Source organism: Panthera onca, chromosome E1, assembly GCF_046562875.1.
Source record: "Panthera onca isolate mPanOnc1 chromosome E1, mPanOnc1 haplotype 2, whole genome shotgun sequence".
In the NCBI taxonomy this organism is placed as follows: domain Eukaryota; kingdom Metazoa; phylum Chordata; class Mammalia; order Carnivora; family Felidae; genus Panthera; species Panthera onca.
Window position 1 is genome coordinate 892,096 of NC_138352.1, and position 25,679 is coordinate 917,774.

The window sequence follows — 25,679 nt, forward strand, 5'->3', positions numbered from 1 at the left end:
GGTATCAGTAGAGTTGAGAAAATGGTTTAGGAGAGTTTGTTCTTTTTTGCCTTAAAAAATAGCATTTATTAGATTTTTTTTTAATATAGAGAAATAACAAAGAAGAAAACAAAACAAAAATGAGCCATAATTTCCTTTCCCAGTGGTTCCTGCTGACATATTCTAGAAATTAAAAAAAATCATGTGTGTTACATAATAAATATGCAAATCAAATAAAAATTCAAATTCAAGCAAAAAAATACAAAAGAAAAAGGAAAAGCCTTCCCTTTCCACCTAGTTCCCCTCTCCAATGATAAAGTGATTAAGGTAAGTATGGGCAATCTGTAGCATTAAGTCTTAAGCTTAGTTTTCTGAAAATAAATTTGGATGTTCCTACACCTTTAAATTAAAATTCTAAGATATGAAAAATAAAAACTACTGTCTTTTATTGTTTTCAAAATGTGAACCACTACTGCATGTTTATTTTTTAAGCCCTTTGTAGTTGGAAGGAAGTGGAGAACCTTGTGGATTTGCGGTTGCATGGCAGAAATTATCAGAGAGTAGGATGTCTCTGGTCATCCTGGATGTCTTAAAAGGAGACTGGCTGTGAATTAGAGGGATGTGGGAAGCAGGAAATGTTCACTTGCAGCAGCTGTCCTCAGGGCTTTGTGTGAAAATGAGGAGTCTTCAAGGAATTATAAGCAGCAGAAGTCAGTTACAATATAAACTCTCACCATCTACTTGTTAATGTTTGGAGCTGCACATTTTCCTAAGAAAAGGATCTTAAGAATCAGGTAAATGCAAAATCGGAATCATGGGGGATTTGGATGAATCCAATCAGAAGCTTAATGAGGATTTTATAAAGAGGAAGAAATGGGCTTTTCAGCAGTCAGAGTGTTGGCTTTATGAATCAAGGGCATAAGGACAGCAGAGTGGCTTCTTGCCCAGGCTGTAGCAGACAACATCATCCAGATCCCTGCTCAGGTCAGCCAGAATGATAATCGTGCTACTAAAACCTGTTTGCACTAGTAACACCTGATCTAAGAAGAAACAATTCAGACGGGTTTTATACTCAATATAGAGTTGCCTCTGGAATGTTTTGTACCAAATGTCTGCTGGATTTTTTTTTTCTGCCCACTTATTTAAGTTATTTTGACTTCAAAAAAGTATGTCAGTTAAATGTTCTATAAATGAGTCAACTGTTCCAATCCTATGAAGTCTCAAAAAAAAAAAAAAAAATATATATATATATATATGCTCCCTTTTTCCACTTCCCTCTTGGACCTTTAATGACATAGAGTTTACTTAGAGATAGATTTTACATAGAAGTTTACTTTTTAAAAACATTTTCTTTTCACATAAAACTTTTTAAGTAGATTTGTTTTTCCTCTTTCTTCAGTTCACTTCGACTTACCTAATTATCTCCTATGCTTGTATCCGGAAAGTGTTCATTAAATATAGTATTAACTTAACTTGATGAAATTATCTCAAAAAAATTGGCCAGCACAGTTTCACAGTAAGAGTACCACTATGAGGTGGGGATATGTGTGTCCCTATAGATCTGTCATTGGTATTTGTATGTGATGATGATGTGCAAGGCATCGTTGCTATAGCCACCTGCTTCATCCTTAGCTTTCAAATAACCCCATAAGACACAACCTAATTTTTTATTCATTGATCATTTAAATGTAGTCAAACACAAAGTGTATATTAAATACAATTATTCAGTTATTAGGCAAGCATTTATTGAGCATGCATGTGCCAGGCACTATTTGAAACACTTGAGAATCATCAATAAACAAAACAGAAATTCCCCCCTCATGGACCTTACATTCTAGCCAGGGCAAATAAAATAATCTTAATAAGTAAGTAATTTATATAGCATGGTAGAAAGCGATATGTACTTTAGAAAAAAATAGAAGAGGGATCAGAAGGAAGGAAGGAAGGAAAGGAGGGAGGGAGGGAGGAAGGAAGGTTGGTTATATGAACATCATTGGAGCTGAGCATATTATCATAGTGATGTCCGTTAAGCATTAAACAGAGCAATGAAGAGGGTGAGGACAGAGCCAGATATATCTAAATCTACGTAGGACCAGGCTGGAATTCAGTTCTATATTAAGCATTATGTGCACGGTACTCTGATTTACTCTGAGGGGATAGGGTTATCAAAGATGAATCAGACATTACTTTCTCACCCTCAAGAACCTACTATAATAAGGGAAGACAGCCATGTAAGCAAGTTGCTGAATAACATAGGTCCTAACTAGCAATATACGTATGTGGTTGCTAAAGGGGAGAAGCAATTAATTTTGACTAGAGGATCTGTCAGGGAAGCAGAGAAAATATAGCCTTAGCAAATTTTGTGACAAAGATTGAGATGTTTGACAAACTAAGACGAAGACTTTCTCTCAGAAAGTGGCTTGCAAATAGAAGTTTCAAGAGATTATGAGGGAGAGTAAATGTGTACAACTAGCAGAACACAGAGCCCCAGCAAACAGAATCTCAGGTCTCCTGCCTCAGCTTTCCAATATTTATCTCATATTCCTTTAAATAATGGGCAAGAATTTTGAAAATGATTAAGCAGTGAGAAACAGAATAAGACTAAGGAGAATTATGATTTAATAAGGAAGAAAGGCTGTGAAAAAAAATATTGGAATATTTGATAAATAAAATTGTTATAGATTCAGGTATCAACAAAAAAAGATTTTAATTGCTAACATAAGAAAAAGAACAAATGTTTTAATAGATGTAAGTAACACTAAATAAAATGTATTTGCAATCCTGATTAAAACAATAGTTCCCCATCGGCTGATTTCAAATCTGTGCCCTGAATCAGGGCTTCAGAGCTATAGCCCTTAATACCAAAGATCACTGCTTTTCCTTAGTTCACTGTTTGCCTATGAGTATTTGGGTTCGTGAAGGAATGAACTGTTCATTCAGTGACTGTAGTATTTGTCTTTTTCCCCTAATGTCATCTGGCTGAAAGTGAGACATGTGCTCATTCCAAAACATATTTATGACATTTCTTGATCTTGTGAAATAAAGCAGTAGAACAATTGATGTCCATTTTCCTAGGAATTGTGATGGTGAAGATTAGTTTAGCAAAACTTGTTAAGTTCACATTAACCATTTATATTTAACAAATGTTGCCAGCAGCTCTTTGAATAGAAAGCTGACACTGTGAAAACTAGGCTGTGGCTAAAAGGACCTGCCAGATCTTTCCATTAAAGACAAATGAAAATGGATTATCTAACTGTTGCTCAAATCTGTACTCAAAGTATAGAGCTCCCTTTAAAAGAGTCATAGAGGGGCGCCTGGGTGGCTCAGTCGGTTGAGCGTCCGACTTCAGCTCAGGTCACGATCTCGTAGTCCGTGAGTTCGAGCCCCATGTCGGGCTCTGGGCTGATGGCTCAGAGCCTGGAGCCTGCTTCCGATTCTGTGTCTCCTTCTCTCTCTGCCCCTCCCCCGTTCATGCTCTGTCTCTCTCTGTCTCAAAAATAAATAAACGTAAAAAAAAATTAAAAAAAAATGTTTAAAAGAGTCATAGATGAACATAATATAGAAAAAAGAAAGACCCTGGGATTTTTTTTCTTAACACAGCTTTTTGCTCCACTCCATGTTGTATATTTCTCTATCATTCTGCCCACTGTTAATGAAATAAATGTCTTTTTATTAAAATGTATCAAACCATGTTAGTGTGTTGGCATGTAGAACCATTTTAATAAGAGAACCTTGCTTTAAAATTATATAATGTGCCATCAAATATTGCCAAAATGGTAATTCAAAACTTAACACTCATCCACCTGTTAAGGTTTTGTTTGCATTGTGTTTTAATGTGAGTAAAAGATTCTCATTGTCACTGATACTTCTTTCATATTACTCTTCAGTTTATCAGCTTTAGAAAGTAACTTTACGTATTTTTTCTTACTAAAAAAAATTACAAATTTGGAGCTTTTATTTGTTCTTTTGTTTCTTACTGTGGAAAATATTTGAAGCCTAGAGATTTATTAGCCTGCAATGACAGGCCTCTTCACTTTGCATACAAGGTCTTTATTATTGCCCAAGTTTGATTACTTATCTTTGAAGCCATAAAAAACAGAGTTAAGGGAAAGTGACAAAGATAAAGAAGGGATGAAAACTAAGATTCTTAAGAGAGAATTAAATCTGTTTAGCTTTAAAGAGGGAGAGATGGTACAAGGCAAATAGCACTCACTGGATTGACGGGCCAGATAACTGGTTTTGAGGCCAGACTCTGCCATAAATGAGTGATTCACTGTAGACAAGTCACTCTACTGTCTCCTAATATATAAAATGAGGGGATTTAACTAATTTAGGGTCAAAATACTTTGTATATAAAGACCATCTAGTAAATATTTTAGACTTTGCAGACCAAAATGGCCTCTCTGGCAACTACTCAACTCTGTTGTAAATGAATACTTGATGAATAGGCAAGGCTGTGTTCCAATAAAACTTTATTTACAAAAATAGGCAGGAGGCCAGAATTCATCTACAGGCCTTAGTTTGCTGACCTCCGGACCAGATGACCTTTAAGATTCCTCTCACATCTTCATTCTGTGATGCTGCTTTATTATCAACATACATATCTGAAAGGATTGCTTCTCCATTATTTTCTATTCTGTACCAGTTGGGGCTAGCCAGGAGGCAGGAACCACAGTTATTTTAACAGAAAATTCGATATATAAAGAATGGTAGACTATGTTTAAATGAACTGGAAAGGTAAAAAGAGAACACAGAGGTAGTATGGGTTTGGCAACTGCCAGAAGCAGCTACCACGTCTGAGCCTGTGGAACAAGAGGAGGGTGGGATTGTTAAACTATAGAAACTTGGAAGAAAGGCCCCACAAAGCTGAAACTCCGATCTCTGTGAAAGGAGCCCTGCTCAGCTGATGCTAATATTTCTGAGCTCCAAGGAGAGCTCTATGGGAATGGGACCTCTGAGGGTTCCCCCCCTTGAGGGGTGGTGGGAGATATCTACACATATGAAGAACCAAACAAAACAGACTTTGATTAAAGCAGGAGAGACACTATTAAACTTCAGAAAGAACTAATTCACAGAACCACATTAGAGTACCAGTGGGAATGGTGTAAGTCATCGTCCCCAGTGTTTTTAAATGAAAAATCATGTAGTTATCTTTCCTGGATAGTTTTAATTTCAGAACGCAGAGATCAAGATTATCTCTTATTCCTCTGTTACTCTCCCAGTGGGAACGGTATAAGAGTCATCGTCTCCAGTGTTTTTAAATAAAAGATTAAATAGTTATCTATTCTGGATAGTTTTAATTTCAGAATGCGGAAATCAAGATTATCTCTTATTCCTCTGAGACTCTCCCACTGATGTGTAACATGGCATTTGACTTCCTTTCTTGGTTTAGTTCCCTAGACTAGCTTCCAGAGACTTTTATTTCCTCATAGAAAGTATATCTGTGATCTAGTTAAGTTCCTGTCATCTCGGTTTCCAGTAGACCCAAGTAACTAAGCTAATTGCATTAGTTGAAGGATGAGGGGAATATAGATCTCTGGCACATGTTCTCTCTTGTTCTTTTCTGTTTTCCTCTCTCTCTTTTCTGTTTTCTCTGTCTTTTCACTCCCTTTTTCAGCCCAGAGAGCACTTTGTGACTTTCTTTGTGCCACTTAGTCATAATCCACTGTGTATTGTTGTTTGTGTCTTAATCTCAATTGGGGATGTGGACAATACTTCATTAGAGCTCTCCAGCCAAGAATGATCTCAGTTTGTTTCTTCTCACCCACTCAAAACAGTCACCAGAGGCAAACTGGCAGCTAAGCCAGGGAGGGCATCAAAAACAGGGCCTGGCACACAGTAAACTCTGGGTAAATAATTGTCATTGAATAACTGAGTAACCCCCGACACAGTATCTTACATAATTGGCAACAGATTGAATCAACAGTTTCATTAATAATTTATAAGCTCTAAATAATTATTTTCTGACAGAAGTTTGGGGGTTGTGTTGTTGTTGTTAAAAACTATTTTTGTGCCCAGCACTTTCTGATTCTTAATTTCTTCATTTTTTGGTTTATTGTGAATGGACCCAACAGCTCTCAGTATACAGCAGTGCCAATACCCGTTTATCCCCCTTTCTTGTGCCATTTTCTCTCTCTGTGTTGTGCCTGGGTTAAAGGGTTTCTTCATTCAATGGGAGACCATTATTACCTATGTTCAGAGGGCAACAAAGTGCTTTTTAGAATTCATGGACATTGACAGTTCCCTAAATGCTCTTTAGCAGTTCTCAGTCTGTTGTCCCAGGTGCCCATCTTTCTAATATATACATACAGGTGAAAAATGTTTTCAGAATGTTTTCATGTTTCATTCTTGAACATGAAGGGAAAATGTTGAAAATAGAACTTCATGTTTTTCTTACAGCTCAATCTGATGATGTTTATACCTTGTTCTACAAATGGCATCTGTGACCCAAAAGAAGCAAAAACTAATAATCTTTGTTATCGAGTACTAATGTGTTTGCTAACTTGTTGCCAGTACTCTTCATAAGCTCAGGCAGTTGATAGTGATGAAGGAGCTGAAGACAACTCTTGACATTTTTTTCCCTGGCACATGTTCTAGACACTGGTGAGGACATTGAGTTCAGCAAAACTCCTGGTAAATATATATGCTGGAGTAACCTCTGATTCCCAAGTTTGGGAGGTACAGACTAACTGTAAGTTTTCTAAGCTTACGTATTCTGACTGAACTTTTCTGTCTTGTCAGCCACAAGCTCTGCCCACTTGGAGGACCTTGCTTACCTGGATGAACAGAGACATACACCATTGAGAACTTCTCTTCGAATGCCGAGGCAGAGCATGGGCGGTGCTCGCACACAACAGGATCTGAGAGGTTAGAACCCCAGAAGGGCTTTTTCTGGGGATGCCCAGGCGAAAATGGAAATGGGCAATAGGCGAAAAGTTTGTTTCCAGTTTCCATGCTCACTTAAGTCTCCCTTAACCATAAGCCTATAACCATAGAATAGAAAGATAAACACAAATACATTATACTCATCATATACATTGTAATTTTGAACAGTTGGAAGCATTGATTCCTGGAAATTCTGAAAGAAAACAAGGGTAAAAGTGGTGATGGGGGAAACAACCTTTTTAAGGTCCTGGATTTCAGAAGTGAGTGTTGACTAACTTCAGCCCTAGTCACCCAGGTGAACTTGGTGCTAATAGTTACGTGTTTTGTAGAGAATGTGTTTCATTTTCATTCTAGTGGCCATTTCTAGTGACGGACAATACTTTTATTTACTTGGAGTCTCAGACAGTGCTTTTAGTCCTGTCCTGGCAACATCTAAACAACTTAGTCCTTTTCTCAGGCACCTGTTTCTTTACACTCTTTATACATACTGCATGTTTCTGCAGTCAGGAACCTGATCTTTTCAAAGACTCTCATTTTGTTGATCATTTCAAAGACAGTCTAATTGAGAGACCTGTTTGTTGTATCACTGCTTGTGCCTCTTATTTATTTGTTCAAAATGAACCAAACTGTCTCCAGTAGCCTTAATAAATAGATGGTCTGCTTCCTCTAGTACCTAGTAATCCATAGCTCTACTCCCCCAAGTGCATTTTTAATTTTATCTTATAGATTATGTTCATCTTTCCTTTGGTCTCCTCCTCACCCCTTGTCCAGTGCTAATCTATATGGCACCACATGCATAACTCACACAGGAAAGGATTCATTCATGCCTGCTCTCCATTCTGGAATTCATTATGCTGAGTGTTTTTCAATGACCCAGTAGGAGCATAAAATAATTGATTGTATTGCTGCAATTACCATACCTCAGTCAACTATAGTGAATTGATGACCTCAGTCAGTTTTAGTTCCCAATCCTATTCATCCTGCTCACCGTTTCTTCAGTTAACCACATGCTAGTTGCTTAGTAGATACAGTTGTGTATTTCTAGCCCAGAAAGGAATTGCATTCAGCTTTATTTTAGTGCTGATAGATTGATTATATCCAAAGCCTGAATAAATCTAGTCAAAAGACTAAATAAATGATTTGTGCCAAAACCAGAATGCATAGCCGTAATAAAACAGGTTGGATACATGATTTCACTTATATGTGGCATTTGAGAAACAAAACAAATGATCATAGGGGGAAAAAAGAGAGAGGCAAACCAAGAAACAAACTCTTAACTATAGACAACAAACTGATAGTTACCAGAGGGGCATAGGTGATGGGGATTAAGGAGGGCACTTGTGATGAGCACTGGGTATTGAGCTGTGTAGTTTTGAGAACCCTTTGTGTTGGGTTCTGTTGATACTTGATGGTATATCTCCACTCTGTATAAAGGTTTAGTAAGATCTTTGGCAGATGTATTCTAGTGAGCTTGATATTTAGACACCGGTATCACTTGTATCTAGAAAACAACAGAAATCTTTTCTATTGCACTGAGCTTCAGCCTAAACATTCAGTAAAACCAAAGTAAATCCAACGATTTTTCAAAGCATGCCTAAATCTTTAGGGAGCTCTCTGCCCAAATAATGCATTCCTAACAAAAGCAATTGTATATCCTTTACAGATTGTGTCTCATCTTATTGTTTACACTAGAACTTAAAGACACAGTTTTCCATTGATACAGGTGCTATGATATTAGTGTTTCAGCTCCTTAAAGTTGTCATTTCTTTCAAGACCTTTTCTTTTAGCACTCTAAATGGTTAGAACATACCATTCAGTTGAGTGCTTTAATCCGTAAGAGACTGGATATTTACTAACCAGTATTTGCCTTCTAAAATTAGCATACTAATCTTCCCTCAAAAAGCAATATGTTATCTTAATTGCTGTTTACAAATGAATTCTGTGTCTTACCATATGACTTGAAACACATTTACAAGAAAGGAAAGCAAACTTGGATTGACTTTCCTTATATTTCTGTAGACCTGCTTGACAAACCTTTATAATTTGTGCTTCTTACATCCAAAACATTGCACTTTATCACAGAAACAGAATCATATTGTTTTCCTGGCATAATTTTAGAAACATGTCACATAATGCTTTCTATTTTACTTAAAAGAACATACGAATTGCAGTCATATTTTTGTTTTATGTATTTTTCTTTGGCTGCGGTTGAAGTAAAACAACTTTACCCCCCAAAAAATAGTAAAGTGATTGAAACTTTTTGTAGTATACACTAAGATAAATCCTTGTACATTAAAGATATATCTTTCTTTATTTTAAAGTATTACTCAAATCCTATGAAATAGTTTCTTAATCACAGTTAAATGGGTTTTAAATCATAAGTGATGAGGGAGGGGGCCCTGAGTGGCTCAGTCAAACATCCAACTTTGGCTTAGGTCATGATCTCATGGTTCGTGAGTTCGAGCCCTGCGTTGGGCTCTGTGCTGACAGCTTAGAGCCTGGAGCCTGCTTTGGATTCTGTGTCTCCCTCTCTCTCTGCCCCTCCTCAGCTCACCCTCACTCTGTCTCTCTCTCTCAAAAATAAATATTCATTAAAAATAGTAATAAATAATAAAAAATAAATAAATCACAAGTGATGGGTTTTAAATGACCCTCAATCTTCAGTAGTGAGGTAGTGAATGGTCATGTACACTGTAGCCTGGCTACTAAATTTGCTGGCTGATTCGAAGTATGGAGATGATCTGAAATAATACTCTTGAGGATATGTCTGAAGAGGTATAAATCATTTATTGGGCACTTCAGGCATTCTTGCACTAGTCTGTTTAGAGCAGTGGTTCTCAAACTTTCTGGTTGTCAGCACCCTTTTACACACTTAAAAAAATCACTGAGGATTTGGGGCGCCTGGGTGGCTCAGTTGGTTAAGCATCTGACTCTTGATTTCATCTCAGGTCGTGATCTCAGAGTTTGTGGGATCGAGCCCACACGCTGTCAGTGTGGAGCCTACCTGGGATTCCCTCTCTCTTCTCTCTCTACCCCTCCCCTCACTTGTGTACTCTCTAAGTAAATAAACAAACGTTTTTTTAAGTTTATTGAGGACCCTAAAAGCTTGTGTCTATATGAGTTATATCTATTGATATTTACCATATTAGAAGTTAAAACTGAGAAATTGTTAAAATATCTGTTCATTTTAAAAAAAAACAAGAGTAGACCTGTTCTTTGTGAATAATCATATAAGCTCTGGAAAATTCTTCTGTACTTGGAAAAGAATGAGTGTGGAAAAATACAGTAACCTTTTAGTATTATGAAAATAGTTTTGATTTTGTGGACGCCCTTGAAAGTATCTTCCAAACCCGCAGGGGTCCCCAGATCACACTTTAAGAACCACTGGTTTGGAGAGTACCACTGCAGTTGAAGATAAGTGCCTTTACATGTTTAAGGACCACACATTCTATTTACAGAAATGCAAAAAAAGTTAGTTTTAGAATTGGTTAGAAGTTGTTCATAAACACATTGTTTAAGGGAACAGGCAGAGAGCTGTACTTTTAATCTCCGTGACTTAATTATTTTATGACTGGAAGTTTGTACCTCTTAATCCCCTCTATCTATTTCACCCATCCCCCTACCCACCTCCCCTCTGGTGGCCACCAGTTTGTTCTTTGTATTTAAGAGATGTTTGTTCATTTGTTTTTAGATTCTAAATATAAGTGAAATCATGAGGTATTTGTCTTTCTTTGTCTACCTAAGTTTTTCCCAGCTCTTTACACTTCCAAGCTGGCAGGACCTCCTGTAGCTGACAGGCCCTACTCTTCCAGCTTTGTTTGCAAGTACTTTTTGAATATTTGTCCTGAATTCACTTAGGTTTTAGGAGATACCTTCGTTCTGGAATTCTAAGCTGTCAGTGTATAATTCTTTACTCATCTTATCACTAGCATTTATTATAACTTTGTGTTAGAAGGACCAGCCTGTTTTCACTGATGTTCTTTAGTTGTGTTATTTCAGTGCAGTGACTAACACCTTACAGATTATTCCCAGATTTGATGCACAGTGGCATTGTAATTGTCTGCTGACCATTTTGTATGAAACTCAACACTTAATGCCAGAAAGAGTACATATGCAATAAATGTTTGCTTGAATTAATAAAAAGAGTACAGGCATAGCTCGTTTGATAGTTACCTTAATAATAACTGCAATGGTTTGATCATCGTGATAGTGTTTTGACCACTGAAGCAGAAGTTGCTGGATAACATCTGAGCTACAAGTGGGGTATTAACACTAACATTTGCACACACACACACACACACACACAAAAAAAGACTAGAAGGGAGATAAAATACAAAATAGAAAATTAAAATTTTTAAAAAAGTTAACATTTGCTTCATTAGTAAAAAGTCTCTTTCTTTTACTTCTCAAGACAGCTGTTTTGAACAACTGTTCTACCGAAATTGATGTTTCCAGATACCCAGCCCAACAATGGGGAAAAGGTCATTTAAGTGCACTGTCCAGGATCCCGCTGCAGCAAGTTACTAGATTCCTAGCTGTCAACCATCCAAGAACCTGAGCTTTAATGATAAAATAGTTACAGCAGATTATGTACCAGTGTGGAATATAGAGCTGGCTAACCAACCATAAGTGCCTTGTCTAGTCCCAAATCCTAATGTCTTTGAGAGATATTAATATGAAACATTATTTAAGTTTTTAACTCAAGTTTTTAAAATTATTTTGGGGTCCATTTTAAAAACTTCATCACCATTGTGTTAATGTGGAGTTATGCTTGAAGTAACCAACCTGAAACCTGTCACTCTTTCTGACCATCTTAATGGACTATCTTCTTCTACAGAGACAGACAGAAACGAAGTTTGCTGCTGAGCAAAAGGAAAGATAAAGGTTATTGGTTTTTATAGATAAATGTAATAAATCTTTTTTTTAAGTCTCTTTTTTTTTTAATTTCTGTATTTAAATTCAAGTTAGTTAACATACAGTATAGTATTGGTTTCAGGAGAAGAACCCAGTGATTCATCACTTAAACACCCAGTGCTCATTCCAACAAGTGCCCTCCTTAATGCCCATCACCCATTAGCTCATCCACCCACCCACCAAGATAAATATAATAAATCTTATGATGGAATATGTAAAGAGGACAAGGGAGAATTAAAATACACAAAGCAAATCACAGCATACTGACCTCAAATAGTAGCTACTTGGGGTAAATTAACAGTAGATTATTAATGGTAATACTCTAACTTGCCTGATGCTAAATCATAATTACACTGTTCTGCTTTAAGAAATTACACATTCCTAATTAAAACTTATTTCCCAATGTATGTTCATTTCCTTGGGACTTGTACTGAATCCTGTTACTAAATGGCCATTCATAGGCATTGGATTTAGTTAATAGCTGCTTTAATAGATACTAAGTGAGAGGGCATATGTGCAAATGATAATCTGACTCATTGGCAGAATTTCTGTGAAATTGACCCTGCCACAATTATCGTGGCTTAGTCAAAGCAAAGAATTGAATTTCCATCAAATAAAATCAGTGTTTCACACTATTTGTGAGGCCCTTACTTTTCCAAAACAATGAATCCTTTATGAAGATGACTAAGATGCATGTCATGAAGCTAATATTCTTGCATTAGCCTCCTGAGTCACACACCCCTGAGGTTGTGAGTCATCTTGATCATGACCTGGCTGGCTCTCACATCTACAAGAGAATACTTCCATCAGTCTCTTCTCTCTCACTGTTCATTGTTTTGTTTTTACAAGATTAAACTTATTTCTTTATATTTAAAATCCAAACATAAGGTTGCATGCACGTAACTGCCTACAGGTAAATATTAAATGCATAGATTGTCATATTCAGTTGTATGAAGTTGACCCTTGCACCCCCAGCCAGCTCTTTTGGAAAGTACTTAAAAACTGAGAACAAACTGAGGGTTGATGGGGGGTGGGAGGGAGGGATGGGTGGGTGAGGGATATTGAGGAGGACACCTGTTGGGATGAGCACTGGGTGTTGTATGGAAACCAATTTGACAATAAATTTCATATTAAAAAAAATTTGAAAATGTAGTATTCAACCTGGATATCTTTGAATGTCTGCTAGAAACTATGCTTTTTGGAGTAGTCTGGGTATGGTTTTTTAAAAGCAGATCACTACTTGTTAAAGTAGCTCTAGATAGGTGCACAGATCTTGTTTTTATGTAAGCCAGTCTTATTTGGTAAATTTCATCTTAAAGTGTGAGAATTCAAAAAGTAGCTAATATACAACAAAGTTCCCTCACAAGACCCACAAGGGAGAGATAACTTTAAGAGAAGAAAGAGACTGTAAAACACATAGTCTTATAATAGGCACAGATTGACTCCTCGTATTAAATAACACGCTATTTAGGGGCACCTGGGTGGCTCAGTCGGTAAGCGTCCAACCTCAGCTCAGGTCATGATCTCGCGGTTTGTGAGTTCGAGCCCCATGTCGGGCTCTGCTGACAGTTCAGAGCCTGGAGCCTGCTTCAGATTCTGTGCCCCCCCCCTTCTCTCTCCACCCCACCCCTGCTCGTGCTCTGTCTCTCTCTCAAAAATAAATAAAACATTAAAAAAAATAATAACACACTACTTAGAGAAAAGAAAGCCTGTGAAGTAACATGAGAGAGATTCTAATCATGATAAGTCTGCAAGAATAAATCTGAAAATATTCTTTTTTTTTAATTTTTTTTAACATTTATTTATTTTTGAGACAGAGAGAGACAGAGCATGAGCAGGGGAGGGTCAGAGAGAGAGGGAGACACAGAATCCGAAACAGGCTACAGGCTCTGAGCTGTCAGCCCAGAGCCCGATGCGGGGCTCGAACTCAACGGACCGCAAGATCATGACCTGAGCCGAAGTCGGACGCCCAACCGACTGAGCCACCCAGGTGCCCCTGAAAACATTCTTAAATACCTTAAGTGCAATAAAGAAAAATAAGTAACCATTATGACATTTTGATGTTTTGATCTAAATTAGATTTAAACAAATTTTTTAAGTTTATTTTGAAAGAGAAAGGGAGAGCACAAGCAGGAGAGGGACAGAAAGAGAGAATCCCAAACAGCATGGACCCCAACTCAGGGCTCAAGCCCACAAAGCAAGAGACCACGACCTGAAACGAAATCAAGAGCTGGATGCTTAACCAATTGAGCCACCCAGGCACCCATGAGCTAAATTAGATTTAAAGAATCGCCTTCCCAGTTAATCTATCATTATTTTCTCCAAAAGTGAATAAATATTATTAAAGTAATCATATCACGAGTAAATTTACTTAGGTAACACTTTGCAAAAACATTTTTTGATTCTGTAAAATGATACAAGCTTTACAATCTTGTATCTAAAAGTTTTTTTATGGAATAACTTCCCAAGATAAAACAAAATATAGAACTGGAGAATTTCCTTTGTAGGACCATGGCTATTTCATCACTGAATGTTCACTTAAAAATGTTTAACCTTACATTTCAAGTAATTAACCAGTTTTGATGCTCCAATAAAAATAAATCTCAGGTTTCACCTTCAAGGCCAACAATTTAATAGCACAAAACTATGTTGACATAGTTACATAATTATTTTATAAAATGTTTCACATTTTAAAAGCTTTACTGTTTTTATATTTTCTCTACATTTTGAGGTATTCAACATGAGGAAACCAATAAAAAGTGACATTTGAGAGAGTTGGGTTTTCCTGATTTCTTTTACTATTTTCCAGAGATCTTTCTTCCCTTTCCGAAAATTCCAGTCAGCAGTGACTCCAGATTTTTCTCAACAAATGTTTTCCTTTAAGACCTATGTCAGAGAGCTGAAATTTAATATGCAGTTATTCAAAGACTCAAAGTATTATTTACTAGAGTAAAATAAGCCTCTTCCCTTTTTTATCCCCGCATTAGTAGGATACAATGGACTTCTTGAAACGTTACGACAAATGTTGAGAATGGGACACTTTTAAACAGATATAAAAATGATAGCTTGCATTTACTGAAGTTCTTATTCTTTGTAGAGACAGTGCTAAGAGCTTTATACATGTTCTTACTTAATCCTCGCAACCCTTTGATCTAAGCAGTGAATAAGGAGACAGGATTTAGAGAGGTTAAATAACTTGCCTAAGGTTACATGTCTAGTCATGGGCAGTGCCAGGATTCATTTCATATCTGGCAGACTCCAGAGCCTGTGCTCTTAACCATGGTACTGTATAGTGTTATAGACAGTATAATATAAAAGGCAATAAGTCATGTAATAATGTAACAATACAATGGTTTTTTGTAGATACTCAGGACTCTAATGCATTAGGTATGGGGGAGAGAACTGCATATCAGCACTAACTGCCAATGACTGTGGCGGCTCTGATCAGACAAGGTACCAGTGTGACTCAGCCCAAACTAGCTTCTACTTCCCCATTTCTATTAATAGTGCCCCAATTTTCCTCTCACCTGGCTTTAACTCTTGAAGTCATCTTTGAATCACTGTCTTCATTATCTCCTACATCCAGTCACTTATGATGCCCTGAGGATTCTACTCTCCTAGTTTCTCACATTCTTCCCATGTTCTCCATTCTCAGTACAGCTAATTAGCTTGTCTCCCTCCTCTGGTCTTTTCCATGTGTGAATCAAGCTGATGCCTGGCTTGCCAGATTAATCCTTCTAAAAAGCAGCTCAGATAATGTCATTTCTCTGTCTTACAGTTATCATCGCTGTCATCCTTCTCTAATACAGAAACCATAAAAATAAGTAGTTTGGGAGAAGACAGATTATGGTTTGTTAGTACCTTAAAAATTCACTCTATTGATACTGTTTCTCAAAATGGACACTGCCAGATGGACCATGAAACAGAACAGGTGGTGGACAAGAACTAAAGGAGTAGATATATTAGATAACGTACGAGAAACTGCCTAGACAGCACTTAATGAATTTTATTAACTTATTCAAAAACAAGGACTAAAATCACTTCCATCCTAGTTGAGAATTAACACAATAATCTGTACAGTCAGACCCTTTTCCATATAGAGTCCCAGACAGCAACTCAGTATGTTTTTAGCTGAGTTAACTGAACCATAACAAGGACAGGTAGAGTAATTAACAAAGAAGAAATAGATAAATAAACATATTAAACTATGTTTAAGATAAGGAGGGGAAAGTTGAATTATAATATGAAATATATATGGATATCTTTTTAGAGTACTTAAAAAGAGTAAAAAGGCAACTCGTGGAATGAGAGAAAATACTTGCAAACCATATAACTGATAAGGAGTAGATATCCAAAATATATAAGGAACTCCTGTAACTCAATAGCAAAAAAATTAATAACCCGATTTTTAAAATGGGCAAAGGACTTGGATAGACATTTCTCCAAGGAAAACCTACAGGTGGCCAACAGGTATTTGAAAAGATGTTCAACATCACTACTTGTGAAGGAAATGAAAATGAAAATCACAATGATAGATCACCTCACACCTGTTAGAATGGCTGTTGGAAAACACATATACAAAGAAAAGAACAAGACAAGGAGATAGAGAAATTGGAACCCTTGGTAACTGTTGTTAGGAAGGCAAAATGGTGCAGCCACTATGGAAAGCAGCACAATGGTTCCTCAAAAAATTAAAGATAAAACTACCATATGATCCAGCAATCACACGCCTGGGTATATATCAAAAAAAACCTGAAATCAGAATCCCAAAGAGATATGTGCACTCCCATGTTCATTCCAGCATTATTCACAATCGTTAAGAGGTGGAAAGAACCTAAATATCCATTGATGGATAAATGTGTAAAGAAAATGTGCCATATACATACGGTAGAATGTTATTCAGCCATTAAAAAAGAAGGAAATACTGTCACATGCTAAAACATGGATGAACTTTGAGGACATTATGCTAAGTTAAACCAACCACAGGAGAACAAATACCACATGATTTCATTCATATAAGGTATCTAAAGTAGTCACACTCCTCGAAGCACAAAATAGAATGGCAGATGCTAGGGCCTGCAGGGAGGGGAAAATGAGTTGCTATTCAATGGGTGTAAAGTTTTAGTCATGCCAGGTGAGAAAGTTCTAGAGATCTGTATGACATTGTACTTATATTGATGATCTTGTGTGCTTTTTTGCCACCAGATGAGTATCTTCTTTGGTGAAGAAGCATCTGTTCAAATATTTTGTCCGCTTTTTATTGGGTTTCTTTTCTTGTTATTGAGTTTTGAGAGTTTATTATATAGTTTGGATATAAGTCCTTTATCAGATATAGGCTTTGCAAATATTTTTTCTCATAGTATGGCTTGTCTTTTCATTCTCTTTAGCAGTGTCTTTTGAAGGACTGAAGCTTTTAGAAATCCAATTTATGAATTTTTGTCATGATGGCTGTGTTGTGTCTAAGATTTATTTGACTAACCAAAGGTCACAAATATTTTCTCCTATATTTTCTTCCAGAAATTTTACAATTTTAGGTTTTACATTGAGGTCTATGATTAATTTTAATTTTTATATATGGTGCATAACATATGTGAAAGTGGTTTTTTGAGGTTTTGTTGTTGGGTTTTGTTTTTGTTTTGGGGTTTTTTGTTTTGTTGTTGTTGTTTGCATATAGGTATCCAATTGTTCAAACACCATTTGTTGTAAAGACCACAAAGAATTTTTTTTAAGATTTGTAATTCTCATTTCTGGTGTTCTTCATTTCTTTGTGTTAATCCATATTTCTACCCAGTGACATTTTTCTTCTGCCTGGAGGACTTTTAACATTTCTTGTATTGTGGATCTGCAGCTGATTAATCTTTTCAGCTTTTATATTTCTGAAAAAGTCTTTATTTCACCATTACTTTTGAAAGATAAATTTAAATTTTCACTGGGTATGTGATACTCCATTGTGTGTGTGTGTGTGTATACAAACAACACATCTTCTTTATCCATTCATCCATCGATGGACATTTGGGCTCTTTCCATATTTTGGCTATTGTTGATAGTGCTGCTATAAACATGGGGGTGCATGTGTCCCTTCAAAACAGCACACCTGTATCCCGTGGTTAAATGCCTAGTAGTGTAATTGCTGGGTCGTAGGGTAGTTCTATTTTTAGTTTTTTGAGGAACCTCCATACTGTTCTCCAGAGTGGCTGCACCAGCTTGCATTGCCACCAACAATGCAAAAGAGATCCTCTTTCTCTGCATCCTCACCAACATCTGTTGTTGCCTGAGTTGTTAATGTTAGCCATTCTGACAGGTGTAAGGTGGTATCTCATTGTGGTTTTGATTTGTATTTCCCTGACGATGAATGATGTTGAGCATTTTTTCATGTGTCGGTTGGCCATCTTGATGTCTTCCTTGGAGAAGTGTCTATTCATGTCTTTTGCCCATTTCTTCACTGGATTCTTTGTTTTTTGGGTATTGAGTTTGATAAGTTCTTTATACATTTTGGATACTAACCCTTCATCTGATATGTCGTTTGCAAATATCTTCTCCCATTCTGTGGGTTGCCTTTTAGTTTTGCTGATTGTTTCCTTCACTGTGCAGAAGCTTTTCATTTTGATGAGGTCCCAATAGTTCATTTTTGCTTTTGTTTCCCTTGCCTCTGGAGACATGTTGAGTAAGAAGTTGCTGCTGGCAAGATCAAAGCTATACTACAAAGCTGTAATCATCAAGACAGTATGGTACTGGCGCAAGAACAGACACTCAGATCAATGGAACGGAATAGAGAACCCAGAAATGGACCCACAAATGTATGGCCAACTAATCTTTGACAGAGCAGGAAAAGAATAACCAATGGCATAAGGACAGTCTCTTCAGCAAGTGGTGCTGGGAAAACTGCACAGCGACATGCAGAAAAATGAACCTGGACCACTTTCTTACACCATACACAAAAATAAACTCAAAATGGATGAAAGACCTCAATGTAAGACAGGAAGCCATCCAAATCCTCGAGGAGAAAGCAGGCAAAAATCTCTTTGATCTTGCCCGCAGCAACTTCTTCATCCACTGTCTTCTTATTTGCATTGTTTCTGACCAGAAATGTGCTGTCATCCTTATCTTTTGTTCCTCTGTACTTCATATGTCTTTTTATTCTGTGGCTGCTTTTAAGATTTTTCTTTTTATCTCTGGTTTTGAGTAATTTGATTATGTCGTGCCTTGTCATTTTCTTCATATATCTTGGACTTTGGGCTCATTGAACTTCTTGGATCTGTGAGTTTATAGCTTTCATCAGATTTAGAAATTTTATAGCTATTATTTCTTTAAATATATTTTCTGTCACCCACCTTACTAGTTATATTTGCCCACTTGGAGTTGTCTCACAGTTCACTGATGGTTTTTTATTTTAGAGGATGTTTTTTCTCTGTATGTTTAATTTTGGATAGTTTATATTCCTATGTCTTTAAGGTCACTCATCCTTTCTTCTGTACTGTTAAATCAGTAATTTCATCTAGTATATTTTTCATTTCTGTTGTTGTAGGGTTTTTTTCCTGACAGTTCACTTTGGTCTTTTATATCTCCCATATCCCTACTTTTGAACACATAGAATATTGTTATAATTACTATTTTAATATCTTTCTCTGATAATTCTAACATCATTGTCAGTTCTGGATCAGTTTGACTTGATTGATTTTTCTCCTAATTGTGGTTCTTTTTTTCCTGCCTCTCTGCATGCCTAACAATCTTTGTTTGGATGCCAGGCATAGTAGATTTTACCTTACTGAATGTTAGATATTTTTGTATTCTTTTTTTTTTTTAATTTTTTTAATGTTTATTTTTGAGAGAGAGAGCCGAGTGGGGGAGGGGCAGAGAGCGAGGGAGACCTAGAATCCGAAGCAGGCTCCAGGCTCCCAACTGTCAGCACAGGGCCCGTAAGATCACAACCTGAGCCAAAGTCAGATGTCCAACCACCTGAGCCACCCAGGTGCCCCTGTATTCTTATAAATATGCTTCAGCTTTTTTCAGGAATGTTGAAGTTATTTGAAAACAATATGATTAATTTTGGGTCCTTAAGATTTGTTGAGTAGACCCAGAACAATATTTATTATAGGTCTTAAATTTCTATACTGCTGAGACAAGACCTTTCTGAATATCCTAGCCAGTGTCCTGTAAATTGTGAGGTTTTCCATTCTGGCTGCAAGTAACAAGCACTGTTTCTGGCCCTATGAAAGCACCAGGCTGTTTTCCCTCTAATCCTCTTGGATAGGTCATTTCCTGGCTTTGGGCAATTTTCTCACATATATGTGCTAATCAGTACTCTACTTTTCACACATCTCCAGAATTATTACTGTTTTGCTCTCACCTTCTCAGAACTCTTTCCTTTGAACATTTGCTGCCTTGGTCTTACTGAATTCTCAGTTCCATATCCTCAACTCAGGGAGTCTGCCAGCATCAGACTGGGTTTTCCCTCCCTACATCATGGTCTGGAAATTCTTTTAAGGCAGTAAGTGAGCATAGGATTTGCCTATTTGTTTTCCCTCTCTCAGGAATCATTATTTTTCATTGACTATGTCTAGTGTCTTGAAAACCATTGTTTTATATACTTTGTTTAGAAGTCTGTTTGGGGATTGTTTTGGGTAGGAGGGTAAATATAGTCCTTTTCACTCCATCTTGGGCAGGAATAGAAATTCATGTCATAGTTTTAAAAAGAAAATTATAGGTGAAGTGGACCAGAGCATAAACTCATCTCTCATTAGAAAATGACTGGCTTGAGGGGAGGGTAGGTGATGGGCATTGAAGAGGGCATCTTTTGGGATGAGCACTGGGTGTTGTATGGAAACTTAATTTGACAATAAATTTCATATAATAAAAAAAAAAAAAAGAAAATGACTAGCTTGAGGGGTGCCTGGGTGGCTCAGTCAGTTAAGTGACTGACTTTGGCTCAGGTCATAATCTCACGGTTCGTGAGTTCGAGCCCCCCATCAGGCTCTTTGCAGACAGCTCAGAGCCTAGAGCCTGCTTCGTATTGTGTGTCTCCCTCGCTGTCTGCCCCTCCCCTGCGCGCGCGCTCTCTCTCTCTCAAAAATAAATAATTATTAAAAAATACATATATACTTTAAAAAGAAAATGACTAGCTTGGTAGTTAGAATTGAGTTCTCTGGGGGCGCCTGGGTGGCTCAGTCGGTTGAGCGCCGACTTCGGCTCAGGTCACGATCTCGCGGTCCGTGAGTTCGAGCCCCGCATCGGGCCCCTGTGCTGACAGCTCAGAGCCTGGAGCCTGTTTCAGATTCTGTGTCTCCCTCTCTCTGACCCTCCCCCATTCATGCTCTGTCTCTCTCTGTCTCAAAAATAAATAAACGTTAAAAAAAAAAAATTAAAAAAAAAAAAAAAAGAATTGAGTTCTCTGAACTAAACTATGTATTGTACATGTAGTGATGCAGAATTAAATATGGTCATTTCTAGCACAAGAGTAAATCTCACATGTAGCGTTAGCAAGACTTCAGTTACTAAACTGATTTGTGTGGCTCCAGCTTTCTCAGTAACTTTTCTAAAAGAAAACAAGAATAGTCTTTAGAAATATCTATCCATAGGGCTCCTGGGTGGCTCAGTCGGTTAAGCGTCTGACTTCGGCTCAGGTTGTGATCTTACAGTTGTGAGTTTGAGCCCCACGTCGGGCTCTGTGCTGACAGCTCAGAGCCTGAAGCCTGCTTGGAATTCTGTGTCTCCCTCTCTCTCTGCCCCTCCTCCACTCATGCTTGGTCTCTCTCTCTCTCTCAAAAATATATAAATGTTAAAAAAAAATTTTTTTTGAAGAAATAGCTACCCTGTCCTCTCTGAAATAGCTAGCTATCCTGTCCTCTCTGGGCATTAGCTCTAGGACACTATTTCCTCCCTTCACCCAGCTTCCTGTAGGAATAGTATTCTTGATTGTGGTGTGCTTTGGTCAATATCCAGGCCTTGCCTGTGATATTCACAGAGCTTGGAAAATAACATTTTTTTCTTCTTTGTCCTGCTATTTAATGGTCCACTGGTTTATGATAGTTGCCTTTAAACAGAAATGTATCCCTGAAAGGTGCCAAACAAATGATCCATTTCTTTTTATTATTATAGTACAGAGCAGTGATTTTCAAAGACCTCTATTTGCATCCTATAACTGCCTCCCTCAAGCCCTCCTGTTCTACCAAAGCAAAGTGTATACATATTTCCCTGTGGTTAAGGATGGAAAATCCATATTAACTATTTTCATTCATGAATTCATTTGTTAAATGTTATTGAATATACCTACCGAATGACAAGAACTGTACTAGTTAATAAGGACTTAATAGGTTCGGTGATTAACATAGGGTGAGATGACGACTTGTGGGTTAGAGTGTGGAGGTTGACATGATCATGTTAGAGAGAGATTTGGTAGCTCTATATACGGGAGGAATAAAAGCCTCTTTAAGGATATAGTAAAAGCAAGAGATGTTGAGAACCTAAACTATGTGACTGACATTCATTGAGGATTAAGATTCTAAGCTAAGAACTTAACATACCTGTTCTCATTTAACCTAATGGGGTAGATACTCTTCTTATCCTCGTTTTACAGATGACAAAACTGAGACTTAGAGTGATCAGCACCTCCTCCAAGGGTACGCTACTCTAGTAACAGTGGAATAGGAAAGAAAAAAAGGAATTATATCTGAGAAATAGTCCTCAAGAACTATTGAGAGGACTTGTGACAAATTAGATGTAAAGGTTAAGGAAGAAGAAATCCTGATGAGTGCCAAGTTTCTATCTGGGAAGACCAGGCAAATGGGTGATACTTCGTTAACTGAGTTATTAATAAATGGAATAGAAAGATTAAGGTGAGTGAGACAATAACTTTGCAACATTTGAAGTTTGAGGTTTCTATCAGAAAGCCAAATAGGATAACTTTTGTAAATAGTTGGACATGCTGTGTAGGAGTGTGGGAATGAGGTCTGGAATAGAAATACAAACCATCACCACTTAGATAGTTGTGAAAGCTATTAGTCTATTCCTTTGAGACTATCCAGGGAGATCACGAAGAACAAAACAATAAAATATAGAACCTAGTATTGGCATTATCTTAGGGATGGGCAGAAGAGGAGGAACTATTAAAGATACATCAGAAGGAGAGGACTAAAAGAGTAGAAGAGGGGTGTCTGGCTGGTTCAGTCAGAAGATTTCAAGGTCATGAGTTCGAGCCCCATGTTGGGTGTAGAGATTACTTAAGTGAACAAATAAATACTTAAAAAAAAAAAAAAAAAAGAACTAGAAGAAAATGTTGTCATGTTAAGCCTAAGAGGAGAATGTATTTCAAAAAGTAGGGATTAGTTAAAAGTGTTAAAGACTGAGGAGTGGTTAGGAAGCATAAGGACTGGGAAAAGAAATCATCATACTTAACAATTATACTTCATACAATCATACTTCAGTGACTTTAACCAAAACAGTCTCAGCGGATATACTGCTGAATAATATGAGAGGAAGTCAGGCTAGAATGCACGATTGCTGCGCAAGTGAAGAGAGCAAACAGGGCTCTTTCACAATGTTGGGTAGTAAAAGGAAGAAGGGAAGAGGGTTTAAAGAGAGTCAGTATGTTCTCAGTATCCTTTTTGCTGAGTTTTGTTTTAAATGAGTGTGTCAGGGACCGGGGGGGGTTGTTATGGTTACTCTGGATGTCTTTCTGTCTTGATGGTGTCGATGGTGGTAGCAGCTAACGCAGTTAACCACCAGATACTTTCCTAGGCATGTCACATATATTAACTCATTTAATCCCCACAGTATCATTGTTATCCCTACTTTTAAAATGAGGAAAACTGAGATCTCAGGAGCACAAGTAATTGTCCTAAGGTCACACAGCCAGTAAGTAACAGAGACAGGATACACACCGAGGGATCCTAGCTCTGAGTCTAGTTTTACCTACTCTGCTGTGTTTCCTTGTTGACCTGAAAAGTGATTCTGCTTTATTTAACCTTTTCTTTTTTTTTTTTTTTTTTTTTTTTTCCTCAAACAGCAGTTATCTGTAGTGAACATTTCTCAGACTGTTATCTTTAGATTGTCTTTTAGGACCTTCTTCAAAATTGCTTTACATTCTTTAGAAACTCATTTCCTGGTGTAGGAATAGCTGCCTACTGGAATCCTATCCAGAGCAGCCGGAATAAACAACAGACCCTAAAGAGATTCGACTCCTGTAAATGGTAGAGTGAACTTTCTCAAAATTCAGTAGACAAATCAACTCCTGCCCTACTTTAAGCATTTCTGAAGAAAAAAATAAGCATGTTTTTTGACTTATGTTTGAGACTGAGGTGATATCAGGTTTTGTCTGAAGCACATGTGTTTCTCTGCTTTGTGTCGAGAAGGGCACACATGTCCTGAATCCTAAGGATGAGGCTGAAACTATCCTTTGTTAGAGGAACAGAGGTACTTCCAGGCTAGACTTTACAGTCATTGTGGGAGAATGCTAGGAAAGACAACCCTGCTCCTGTTTGCACCAGGCCTTGGCTGTATCACACACACCCTTTCTTCTGCCAGGCCTGGGACTGACTTCTTTTAGGATGATTCATGATTGTTTTCCATGAGTAAATATGCTTTAGTCTAAGTCCAGTTAGAGCTCGTTTGCCTCCACTTCCCCTTCTCCTTTTCCACTTACTGCAGCTGTTTGTACTTGCATTTGGGCAGAGCTGATCTGTTAGCCTCAGTGCACTTTGTGTTATTGTTTTTTTAATGTTTACACTTTGCTTCACTGAAAGAAAGGTCCATTTTCTCTATAAGCTTAGATGTGTAGTTATACTTATTGATGGTCTCACAGAGACCGTTTCCTAGAGAGAACTCATTCGTCTGCCTCAAGACTGATTTGCATTGAAGAGATGCACACACTGAAGAGGTGCCCACACCCATCTGAGTCTGGAGTTGTTATTAAACCCTTTTAAAAACTACTTTCCAAAGCTTGTCTTATTTGTGTGCCGTATTGAAATGTGATTCCTTTCCATGTTTTTTCCTTCAACATTTTATTAGGAAAATTTTCAGATACACCAAAAAAGAAAGAACCTAACAATCAGCACTCATATACGCACCACCTTGATTGTATCATTAACATTTTGCTGTCTTATCATCTGTCTATCCAACTGCCCATCTCTTTACCCATGCATCTTTTTTTATGAATTTTGAAGTGAATTACGGATATTGCTATACTTTAGTAGAATGCTTTGAGAGGGACGGGATGGTCTTGCTGCCTGAGGACTGCCAACTCTTGAGTGCCAGGGGTAAGAAAGCCACACACATTACTAAGTGGTATGGATTAGCTCATTTTTTTCCCCTTAGCTCAGCTGTAGTTGCAGTGGTAATTTCTCATAGATTATTTCAGTGTTTGTGCCTTAGAAAATCTCTTGGAAGCCAGCTGGTACCCCAAACAAACATTTACTAAGGAATATGAACTCCACAGAGAACATCCATTACCTCCATGTCCCACAACGCAGGCCAAAGTGCTTTCTTGTTCGTATGCCCTAAATTTATTGTTGAACATAGGAAGTAGGGCTCTCTTTTATCATATAGAGCTGACAAAAGCCTTAGGTTCTGAGGTACAGAAATTGTTTCTAGGCTGTTCTTGGCATCTACAGTTGTTTTACCATATGGTACTGGGCTAATTTTATCTGTTCTTCCCTTGAGGCTTTTGTGAATTGATTACATTTTTAGAAAATTTTTTAAATAACTTTTTAAAATGTCAGAGCTTTCTCAGTAGAATAAAATATGATGAGAGATTACGTCAACAGGAGAACAAGTTATCTTAAGAGAATTTTTCTCAAAAACTTAAGCATTTCAATTGCATCTGTACTTACTCCATATTATAAATTAGCATTGGTCATGTTCACGAAAGCCCCTTTTGACACAAAATATAAAGTCATCTTGGACCTGAA

General features: G+C 37.3%; 1 protein-coding gene across 1 annotated transcript in view; it reads left to right on the forward strand.

Moving 5' to 3' along the window:
• TANC2 (tetratricopeptide repeat, ankyrin repeat and coiled-coil containing 2) overlaps positions 1-25,679 on the forward strand; it is a 291,625-nt gene that overhangs the window by 231,512 nt on the left and 34,434 nt on the right. The window contains exons 9-11 of the mRNA XM_081791317.1: positions 6,721-6,846; positions 23,885-23,956; positions 24,936-25,028. Coding sequence (XP_081647443.1) covers positions 6,721-6,846; positions 23,885-23,956; positions 24,936-25,028 — 291 coding nt within the window. The remainder of the gene's footprint in view (positions 1-6,720; positions 6,847-23,884; positions 23,957-24,935; positions 25,029-25,679) is intronic.